Source organism: Microchirus variegatus (genome assembly GCF_963457635.1).
Source record: "Microchirus variegatus genome assembly, chromosome: 20".
Lineage (NCBI taxonomy): Eukaryota > Metazoa > Chordata > Actinopteri > Pleuronectiformes > Soleidae > Microchirus > Microchirus variegatus.
This window is the reverse complement of record NC_139821.1, coordinates 5832910-5845015: the sequence shown is the minus strand read 5'-3', so window position 1 is coordinate 5845015 and position 12106 is coordinate 5832910. Positions and strand designations below refer to the sequence as shown.

Sequence of the window (12106 nt, the reverse complement as noted above, 5' to 3'; positions counted from 1 at the left end):
TCTGCCCGTGGATGAGCATCTTATGAGCACATGGTAGGAACAGGAGGGTTGGTGTCTGTCTGGGTGATGTCTGAGATTTTATTAGAAGCCTCTGTGTGTCCCGTGCCAAGACATCCAAGAATATCCCCACGTTTGCTAATGTGCTTGCTTAGATCTGTGCTCTCCTGTCAGAGCATGTGTGTGCAGGGAGAGTATCCCAGGATGCACGGGGAAGACGATGCACTGAACTGCGATTGCGTAATTGTTATTGAGAGGGTTTTTATTTGAAAATAATCAACCCCTTTTTAAAAAAAAAAAAAGGTCCGGCGTGTAAGAAACAAACAGGAGGGCAAACCTCCGCTCACTCCTCGCTCTCCCCGTGTGCTACGGTGGCCTGTGTGAGAACTTCTGCTTGAAAAAACGCACACGTACACTCTGCGGCACATGAACTATTTACTGACATGCAAATATAAGTGTAGTATGTTTACATTTCTGCCTATAAATCCAACATAAGGATCTTTTTCCTCAAGACACAAATGTTTGCTGTAAGTAAACAAAACCAGGCTCCTTGTGCTTTACTGTGGCCATGGATGAGCTGGTTTAGGTAAGAATTCCCTGTAAATATGAATATGAAACAAAAGACGTGCAGATAAATACAATAAAAATCCTTCCCTTACACTTTAATTCTCATATTTTGGTGTTTTTCTGTTGTTTACTAGTTAAATGAGATGGACTTTTTTTTATGGCTTCTCACTCTGTTACGGCTTCTCAGCAAATATTTGTGTTTTCACAGACAAAATCAGATTAAAAAGAAACCCCAGACTCAGATGCAACAAAAACTCCTGAACACCTGAAAGCTTCTTTTAATGTGTGCCACATCAGTTTGAACACACCTGAAACTGATCTCAGATCAGGTGATCCTCATAAGCTGATTGGATGGGAGTTCAGGGCAGAGACGCTCCGTGTTTTATTTGATCTGACAGACTGACATATACTATATCTCTACCACTGTAGAAGCATGCACAAAAATGGGATTTAGTTGTACTTCAAGTAGTAATACACACTAAGAAATCAAAGTACGAGACTGTACCTAAAAAGGTCCAAATGCTCCAGTTGTACCCTATCAGGGTACAAGCACTGTACCTTAAAAATGTGTTTGTACCTCTAAAGAAACATTTCTGCACCCCCTAGTGACAAAAAATTTACCTTTATGTCCTGGTACAAAAATGTACTAATTGGTACACACTGAGAAAGGTACAGTGCTTGTACCATGATAGGGTACAACTGGAGCATTTGGACCTTTTTAGGTACAGTCTCGTACTCTGATTTCTTAGTGTGCAGCATTGATCGTATCAGTATCGGTCCGATACTGGTCACAATCAGCAAAAGCATTTTAGCTGAGTCATGTTTGGGCTGTTTATTTCTTTCTAAATATCCATTGGAAAATGATAACTTTGAAATGACTCAGCACAACAGCTTCGTAGTTCATAAATGGGCTAAAATGATGGTATCAGACTAATATCAGTATCAGTAGATGCTCGATTTTGTGATACCGGTATAGTATCGGTCACAAAAAAAGTGGAATGGTCCCATCCCCTGTATTTTATGCATTAGTAACCAAATTATACGATTTGGTTCAACATCCACAGTGGTATATTCTTATTTCTTCGACCAGCAAAACCGGCCAAATTCAACGCAAAACATTGAGTAATATTAAACTATAAAACCCAACTTGGCGTCACTGCCGGGGGAAAATTAAACAAGTTACTGTTCGAAAACAAACTTTAGGAAAGAAAGGTCGAGCGCCAACGTCTGCCATCTGGTTAAATGGAAGGGACGTGAGCGCACAGGACAGACCGAGGAGCAACGGTGACTAAGCAAAAAGTGCAGAATGTTTGCTTTCCAGCCTCCACTGTGTGAACAATCTGGAACAGCTTAAGTCTGGGTTCACACAAAAACACTGCCTGTAACGGGGGTAAAGAAAAACACAGCAACCCCAAGGAAATAAATATTTTTGGGCAGATTGCTGACGAAGGACCTGTGTCTGGAACAATGGAGCAGATGGTTATTGCATCTGAGAGGGTTTGTCCAGCCTTTGCCCTCTATTTCAAAGACAATTTCATCATTAATGATACATATACCAGTCCTTTAACTAACCATTCCTGTGTAATAAGAGGACTAAACTAGTGGAGTATCTACACGAGCAAGTAAAAAAAAAGGTGGCATCACCATGAAGGCCATGAGCCATATGTTATGACACGTTATGTAACACAGAGGTTGCACATCTGGTTTCTGGTGAGCTGTCAGGTTGACATAGAAAGAACTGCGGTGTAAGATTCAAGCGAACAAGGGGGCGAGCGAAACGTCAATAAAATGGAAGCTGAGGGTTAGGCCACTGATCCTGATTTACAATCAAAGAATCTGTTTCTGTTTGGGGTGCGTGTCGACGATTGGTAACGAGAAACCTGTGAGAGTTCAAACTCAAGATAGAAAAGAAAAGAATTGGCCGTAGTCTAACTACAGAGAAAGAAACAGAACTGTAGTGGTTCATTAAATGGGTCAACATTCAGTTGGGATACAGAGAATGTGGCTGCAGAGAGCTAACAGATGTAGAACATTTGGGTCAGCGAACGCCAAATGTTACTCTTAACTCCTCACTTTTCCAACTTGTGTTAGCTCTGTCCCTGAATGTGGGTTAAATACCGGCATCACGATCAGTCAGTTTGGGAATCCGTGCGACACAAACCACCTGGAGGATTAGATGGTATGGTATGTCTGTGACCTCTGTGCAGCTTCTAGACCATCTTTGACCAGCGTGTCTTCAAACATAAGAGAATCCCCATGTTCTGCAAAGTCAATATGAGCTGTTAACCATCAGGGCAGATGGTACAGAGTTTAACCCGGGTCTGGCAAATGTCCCAATCTATGCATCTAAGACAAATCTGGAAGGCGATGATGACCAAGCGGTTTAATAATCGAAAGGGCTGAAACGACGCTTCAAATCGAAGAATGTAAGTCATTCTGGGAAAGAGGGGGCGAGCCAAAGTGGTTGCTGAAGAGAGTATCTGGTGCGGGAGTGTCGGGGAAATCAAATATTTTGAATATTCAGTCTCTCAGAGTGGTCTGTGAGTAGAGTAACAGACCACACTGCGACCAATTCAGTCCAGGAGTCAATTCTCAGCATGACCCCGACGGCATTGACGGACGAGCACCGGGCAAATGGAGGAAACATTTGGCCACTTTTGTCCCACTCTTCTCCCATAATCAAACATTTTGTCCACCTATTCTCGGACTTTAGAGGGAAAACGGACTTTAAAGGAAAGGTATAGTGCAAAAAAAACAACTCATAACCGGCCTTTCTCCGCTTACAGTGCCGTTCCTTTGTCTAGAAAACCCCCCCCCCCCCAAAAAAACGAAGAAGTCTGCGTCAAGTGTTATGCAAGTCGTCTCTCTGGCCGTCTTGCAACCGTTTTGTCAGATTTTCCGTTCGCCGTTCGCAGCTCGAGCAGCACAGTTGAATTGAGTCTCCATCATCTCCGGTGTCTGGGTTTACGCGGCAGCCAGACATCACTTTCCCCCACACATAGCTTCTCCCTGACGTTTGTTTTATATCGTTGTGTTTTTTTTTAAGGCTTTTTCCATGCATGCGTGCACGGATGCATCTACCCAACGAACAAAGGTGGAACTTGCAAACACTTTGTTTGTCGGGAAGACGTTTAACGCAAAAACAACGATCAGGAAACGGTGGAAAAGTTGACACCGTGATACAAACGAGTTTGTTTTTGCACCTGCTCACGGTTAGTTGACCACTGTTTTTGGACGATGATGTTCCCCCACAACATTAATCCTGATGTCGTCTTCAATTTATATGATGACTTGAATAACTCCAGGAAGGAGAGGCCCTCTCTCCACCCCCTCCTCTTTTTTCCCCTCTCTCTCTCTCTCCTCCCCTTCTCTCCTTCTTTCCCTCTGTGTTTTCCTCCAGAGACCTCCAGCTTTTGACCACACTGTTCTAACCCACTGGCCCTCCACCCCACACCACACAAGCAAAGAGAGAAGGACAGGTAAGCTTGCATATGGTGGCTAAGGCTTTGTGATTTCCTGTTTGACTATTCCTCTTTATTTCTGTTTTCCTGGACGGGATTATCAGCCGTCACAGCTGGCGCTTTGGTCACGGGCTTGTGCTCCAACAGAGCAGATTAGAATATCAGTGCATGGAATGAGTAATAAGTTTAATAGTTTGCATATTGAATGAAGAGCACCGGTGTTATTAGACTTGATTGTGCATGTGTTTATTGAAATAGAGTTTTTAACATTGGTTACTTCAGCCTTTGGAAAATATTCAGCTGCACTTGGAGCCAATGTCTGTCTGCATTTTTCATGGATCTGGAACTCATCATTCTGCTGTTGCATTGTCTCTTTAGTCACCCTTACTATGTGTTTGGTTGGTTGTTTATAAACCTAACAAAGAACAGTTAGTTTACAATTTACAGATGTATTCATTACCATCCTAACCCCCAAACAAACAAACATTTAAATGATCTATCAAATCCTTAATCCTGTATATGTATATATTCGTAGTTCTCTTGAAACATCTGCATCGCATTACTGCTCCCATTGCTGGTTTATGTATCCAGATGATAGATGAAGTGCTGCTGCAGCAGTTTTAGTCAATGATGTGGCTCCAAACTGAAAACTCAATCCAGGAATCCTAGGAGTCATTGGTGTCCAGTGAGTTGACATGAACTCTTGATTGATTATATACAATCGCACTCTGGAGAGTGGGTGTGGCACTTTGGCTGTGATTTGCATTGGGGGGCAGGACCGACATCTTTTTTTTAATCCCAGTTCAAATACGTTGTCCATTTTGTCTTTTTGCTTTTTTCAAACAGTAACAGATCATTTAACATCATTTAAATTTATGGATAAAGTGCATAACATTTAAGTTAACACACTGGGTGCCTGCCAGGATTGGCAAAATGACAAAAGCAACAAAAAAAGAGGCAGCACACCAATTGTTGCTACCAGAAAAAAAAAAAAAAATATAATAATATTATAATTATATAACATACTATAGCAGGTGACATTTCAAACCCAAGCCCTTTCTCAGTCTGATACTTTTTGTCCAGATTGTCCATTTTCTACCACAACTCCCAACTACTGCAGACTTTTCAATAAATCAATAAAGTGCAATTTTACTCAAGATTCACAGTTAGGGTTAGGGTTGGGGTTAGGGTTGGGGTTAGGGTCATCATTGGTTTCAAGGTCCAGTTGTGTAAGCATTTGTGACATCAAACGGTGAGACTGGAGGGTACAACAAACTCTCCCGTTTCCAAACACACCAGGAAACCTGGCCTTTACATACCAGAAAGGATGTAAACACTCTCTCTGCCACTTCCTTCTTTTTCTTCATTGGTTTATGCGTGTGGTTTATTTGGGTGGAGCCGTTCTTCTTCTTTTTGCAGGGTAAGGTTTCCACGTCAAAAAGGCCCTGATCTAAAGTAACTATGTACGGATTGTTCTAAAGCTACAAAAACCCAAAAGATTTTTGATTTTAATGCAGTGTTTGCTGGTTTTGGGCAAGTTCTAATCATTCTGCTTCCCCTTCCTTTGTGTCTGTTGGATCTCCAGGAGAGCCATGTCTACGCTACTCGTTCCTCTATTGGCCGTACTGGTCAGTGTGGCCCTGTGCCAGTATGAAGAAGACTCCCCGTATTCCATGCTAGGACCCTCAGGGCCCAACTGTCATCAGGAATGTGACTGCCCAGTGACTTTCCCCACTGCCATGTACTGTGACAGCCGCAAGCTCAAGTTTGTCCCTGTTGTCCCGACCGGGATCAAGTACCTTTACCTCCAGAACAACCAGATTGAAGAGATCAAGGCTGGAGTGTTTGATAATGTCACTGCTGAACTTCGCTGGCTCGTACTTGACAACAACCAGATCACCAACGGCAAGATCGAAAAGGGAACGATCGACAAGCTCACCGGCCTGGAGAAACTCTTCTTCAGCTTCAACAACCTCACAGAGCCGGTCATCCCTCCCTCAAAATCCCTCGATGAGCTGAAAATGATGCACAACAAGTTGACCAAGTTCCCTTCTGGACTCTTGTCTGACAAAGAAAATTTGACCTTCGTCAGTGTTCAGCACAATCAGCTCACATCTGAAGCCATTTCAGGGGCATTCAAAGGGTCGAAGAAGATGCTGTCCCTCGATGTGAGCCACAACAAGCTGAAGAAGCTGCCGGCTGGTGTCCCCAGTTCACTGGAAATCCTGTATGCTGACTACAACGACATTGAAGGCGTTGGGGCTGGATACCTCAACAAGCTTCCCACACTGCAGTACCTGAGGATCTCCCACAACAAGCTGGTGGACTCTGGGATCCCCGCTGGAGTTTTCAATGTGACGTCTCTGGTGGAGTTGGATCTGTCTTTCAACAAGCTGCAGTCCATCCCTGAGATCAACGAGCAGCTTGAGCAACTCTACCTCCAGGCCAATGATATCAACAGTGAGTGGCACGACATCACACTACATTAACAAGGGTCCGTGTCATCGCAGCATTTCACGGACGAGTACATGGGCTCGCATTAGTAGCAGAAAGTCAGATTAATTTGTGTTTCCCAGCATTCTTTGAGCACTGAGTTGTACATACCATACCTTAAGGAAGTTTCCATCGTATTCATTGTCTCTTGTAGGCGCCAATTTACGTTGCACAAACCCTAGAAGACGTTTGTGTTCTCTGAGACACACGATTGAAATATGTCATGCGATCGAATGACATACAAAGTCAATGCAAAGAAAACAGCATGCACGTCAATACTCCCAAAAACAGCCATTTTCCTTGAAACTCTCCGCACAAGGTGGTTGAAAGGTAGCTGAAAATGCTAATGTATTTATGATTTTCCCGCCATTTCAATAACTTGCTCTCTATTTCCATTCCTCTGCAGAGATCGAACTGGCAAGTTTCTGCAAGTACATTGGACCCGTAAACTTCTCCCGTCTGAAGCATCTGCGTCTGGACGCCAACAACGTCACACAGGGCAACCTCCCGGTCGACTACTCCCAGTGCCTGCGCCAGGCTTCAGATATCATGTTTGAATAGGAAGCCTCCGTCAAATCTACGACCTTTCTGTCGCGACACATCCAAAACATCGTCCAAACATTCCGTGGGGTGTTTTTGTGGCATCTTTGAATATTAAATATGCACGTGTCTTAAAACTGGGCTAATTTCAGATACGATTCATACATTTGAGAGTATTAGAGGAGTATTTGTCAAACTGTGGGGATGGAAAAAAAAATATTAAACCAAAAATGTATGCACAGAGATTATACATGTGCTTTGATTCGACACACACTTTAAACATTCCGTAACTTGCATTCGATTACATCTGATGCAGACACCATGGAGTAAGCAGTAGCTAATGTTCTCCGATGTCTCGTTTCAGTTGTAGTGTCCGTCTGTCGTCTGTCTTGTGTATTCATTGTTTGGCATGTAAAATATAATATGGGTACAGTAGTAATTAATCCATTGCTGTGCAAAGGATCAGCAAGTTAGGATTGCATAATGCCTACGTGAGGAATTATGGTCAAATTGTAATATAGCGGTTACATTGCAGTAAAATTTTCGGTGTTCATTTTTGTGCCTGTCTTGGTTTTTTTTTACTTTATACTCAACGTCTTAATGCAAATGTGACACGATGTCACACTGAATGTCCTTTTTGAATTGATAAACCTATGTATTTATATAGGTTTATAACATCCTAGTACAATAAAGAAAAAAAAAACTGAATTGGGATTTACATATTTCTTCAACCTTTTGGTTTTTAGAAATGTCTGCATTCCTTCTTCTTTTACAGAAATCATCAATAAAAAAAAAAATTGTTTCGTCATGTTGCTTAATTCTTAACTGTCCACTGTCATGCACATTGCTGATTTGTATACATTTGCATGCGTTCCATACCATTCTTTGATAATAAACTACAGCTTTTTGCAGTTAAGGTGCTCTCATTGTTACGTTGCTGTTTACCATAAGGGATTAACACAAGGTCAACTTGTGCAGCATAGTCCCAGTGTTTGGCTTGATGTCCTTTTTTTGTCTTTTTGGGTTTAATTTGTCATTTTTATCCTGATGTCTCAGTAACTGCGAATGGATTTACTGTTGGGGAACCAAAAAAAAACAACAACAAAAAAAAACAGTTGAATAAACGATGTTTCCAAAATATTTGTATGATATCGCTTTTTAAACCTGCTGTAGCATCCAGTCAAAGAAAGGGGGCGCAATTACTGACGGTCAAAAGGTTTAATTGATCGTGAAAGACCAATGTAAGAGTAAGATAAAAGTGAAGACAGAAAAAAACAGTGATAGCTTCATCACCGAGTAAGCTAGCAGACACAAGAGTTCACCTAGCTAGCGGTTAAATAAAAGACACAATTCAATATTTACCTTGTTGCCACTCTTGACCGATGCTTATAATCTTTGTTAAATGTTTTATCTCTTAATCTCACACACAGATACAGACTTAATCAATATAAACTTCCTGTTAAACCGGAAATAACGAACGGTCACGTCGACGATAGCTGAACAGGGTTGCTAACTTGACATATTAGCATGCTTATTGTCCTTCATATGCTAATACAAACACTGTGCTCCAAAAACAAAAGGGTTAAGTCACTATTTAACAACAACATTGCGGCTGCTATATGATAGAAAGCTCTATTTTTTATTTTATTTTTTATTTTTTTTAAAGAAAACAGGAAGCAAACATGTACAAAGGCAGCTACATATAAAATAATGAATAAATGCATATTTGATTGCACAAATATTTATAGGACATTTTAAAGGAACCAACAAAAACAACAATTAATCTCCAACTAGTATTTGTCCACAAGGGTAAATACATGATATACATCAGATATGTATCTGTACATTGAAGGCTTGCTGAGGGGAACCCCAGTCCTTGATTTGGGTTAGGGTTATACTTTAGGTTTTACTGTTTAAAACAGGTTTTTGAAATCAAAAGAGTGTGATTTGAATAAACGTTGACATTCATGACTCGGCTGTTTCATTGTGATCCTATAATTAGCTTTTTTTTTAATTATTATTATTTAACAGTTTTGACTTTGTGTCTCCACAGTCCTTCATTTACATATAAAAACACTATCATCATCGTTCAGTCCCACATTTCACATGAAACAAGAACTGCCAGGACTGGATTGGGGATTTAAATCCACACTTTCAACTGTCTGTAAAGTATTGTATTTGGTTTGTGGAGCCTAAGTTAATATTTCCTTAAGACAGAACTGTCTTAGTGTTTCCACCATGATACAGTTCAGTCTGCATATTTCAGGGGATCTGCTTGCTTCCAACATTTGTGGTGAAGAGTAATAAACGACATCTCTTGTAAATCATTCATCCAAAAGTTTTTCTTTCACAGCAAAATGTTGAGGAACAATACATGCAAGGTCATTAAAACGTTTTGGCATCAATAATCGTTTATTTTTCTCGCTTGTTTTGGACGCTCGAGAGAAAATGACATCTCCGGGGAAATCTTCAACCATTTTTTTTTTTGCTTTCAGTCTTGCGGTAATTGGAGAAGTCGGAGAAATGCGAGTTTTTACGACGTGCCAGAGTGAAAGAAAACCATAAAAACCATCACATTCCTTCTGGTTTGTACACCAAGTTTCAAAACATTTAAGAATAATTATTATTATGGAATAGCAGTGAGATGTTTGGCATGTTGTTTTTTTGGGGGGGTTAGGGTTAAAATCCTTTTGATTACATTTGTTATTACATTCTATTTCTTTGAAAAAAAATGAAAAAAATTACACAAATAGTATTTTATAATTTGCTCACAATGGCTCCTGACCTGGATTAAAGTGTGTCTACATCAACAGAAGATGTCTGAAATGTCTGTGGATTCTGAACGAGCCTGAGAAAGTCTGCGTTTCATTATCTTTCAGAATCAATAAAAGTCTTGTAGCCACAGCAGGAAATTCTCAAAATGCACAAGTTTGCGGTGATTGAAGAAGAAGTCCTTTTTGGTTTGTGCATCAACCTTTAAATGCTTTAAGAACAATTATTATCATGGTGTTGCTGTGAGGTGTTGTTATCAATATTATTTGGGTTTAATCGTACATACATATACTGTATATTATATGTTCCATAAATATGTTAAAGGTGCCATATGTAAGAATGTGGCCAAAAAACATTCAAATTCAAAATACCGAGGTCTTTTAGGTTTCGTTTTCTGACGTAACTGGCAACCCGTGGTTGCTGGGCAGCTGAGACTCTACTGACTGCAATGATTGGTAGACGGCGGTAGGTGGCGCCACATGCCAAAAACATTATTTGCAGTCTGCAAAATATATTTTTAATGCAAATACTTTGTCTGTACTGTTGTTGTTGGTGAGTTCAGTTTGTTATATGAACATTAAAAATGCCACAAAGGACCAAAAGACACAGAGCACAGATACTATTATTCCAGGGAAGCCACATTAGTACAGGGCAGTGCAGGGAAAATACAGGAAGTAACCATAACTGAAGGTGGACACAGGCAAAACTACAAAATAAAACAGGTAGCGCAATTCACAAAACACACAGCGAGGAAAACTCCAAAAATACAGACTAAAGCTATTCATCCAAATCAACCAAAAAGGTCAATGTTCAGAGGTCATGACTACATTTTCACGAGATCACTAGAGGATGTCTTTGGATTTTCTAACGGCCATAAAAAAAGCTGGTTTTCATCACATTGAACTCTTTTTGTGGAGAGGATTTAATCATCTTTTCTTTTCTAATCTTTTAGATTTTTTTTATCTTTCCCCCCTGAGACAATAAAGAAAGCTGGAAATGACAGAACTGTAGAGCTACGGATGTCGATTGACTCATACCTGTTATCCTGCCATTTTGGCAGGACATGTTTCTTCTCAAAAAAAATTCATACACAAGTGCCGCTTTCAAGCTGTCCGAGTTCACTGTGCACGCTGAATCCATAGAGATCTGGCAATTTATCGCCAAAACTTGACAGACTGAATATGACTGACCTCCGTAACGTCCCCCCGGGTGCTTTCTGTGAGTCTGGAAACAGCTGGAGCAGACGTCATTCCAGACCTGCAATATTCCTCTTCAACTATTTGAGAAACTTTTCCTTGTTTTACTCCGGAGAGTCCCTGGAAGCTTAGAAGAGCCTGTGGGGAGACAAAAGGACACAATCGAGCTTTGTGGCAAATCATCAACTGCAAGCTAAAGACGGCGTTGTCATCAGTGGAAGGGTGTCAAAAAGTTAAAAGTGTTCAACGTAAGACAATAACTCGTTTTTTTAATGACAATGTAAACATGCTAGTCCGACTGAAATCGAGCTAGTCTTAGGCCCACTTTACATTACATTTTTCGCAACAGCAGAACTGGCGACAAATTTTCGCCCGACAACTCAGCGGGAGTCCCCGACATCTTCAAAGTGCGTATAAAGAGAACGCGTCGGGCTCGCGACAGCGGGAGGTCAGGGTTTCTGCGATTAGCATATAGCGCGCGCTAATTAGCAATATACCGCGGGACTTTTGTTCCCCAAAAAAACTGGTGGGGGTGAAGGAGGGCGATGGACGCTGTACGTGGAGCACCTCCGAAACCAAGTGCCCGATCAGTATCTGGTCGGGGGACGAGATCCAGAAGAAGCTGGAGTCATCCAGGAACAAGATGGCCGACGTAAAAATGCAAGTAAAGAGGAAGAGCCAGATTTCCGGGCGGCGTGTCTAAAGACGTCGCGACAGCGGTGTCCCAACATCGGGAAATTTCGGCGTGAAAGGCGTAATATAAAGTGGCCCTTAGTCGGACTAGCATACCATACCATAGTCCGATTACTCCTGCATGTATATGCTTAGTCGGACTGGAATAGGACTAGGCATTCTGGGCATGCACCAAAACAGGAAACTGATTCAAGGATCACTCGCTCATAGAGAGACACAGCGCCACCTACTGTACAGAGGCGGAGTCAGACGTACAAGGCTTGATTTGGCAAGTTGCCCAAACTTAGTCGTACTACGACCTTAGCTCAATTAAACCGTGCATGTAAACGCAGTGTACTGTAAATAATTATGGGATGGGATTTGAAAATGGAATGGTGATTCTTTGTT

General features: G+C 41.3%; 1 protein-coding gene across 1 annotated transcript; it reads left to right on the top strand.

The window, feature by feature from the left end:
• The first annotated feature begins 3952 nt into the window (after positions 1-3952).
• Positions 3953-8181, top strand: lum (lumican). The gene is made up of 3 exons (XM_083907191.1): positions 3953-4043; positions 5611-6485; positions 6925-8181. The coding sequence occupies exons 2-3, from the start codon at positions 5618-5620 to the stop codon at positions 7077-7079; spliced, it is 1023 nt and encodes a 340-aa protein (XP_083763317.1). The 5' UTR covers positions 3953-4043; positions 5611-5617; the 3' UTR covers positions 7080-8181.
• Positions 8182-12106: the final 3925 nt, after the last annotated feature.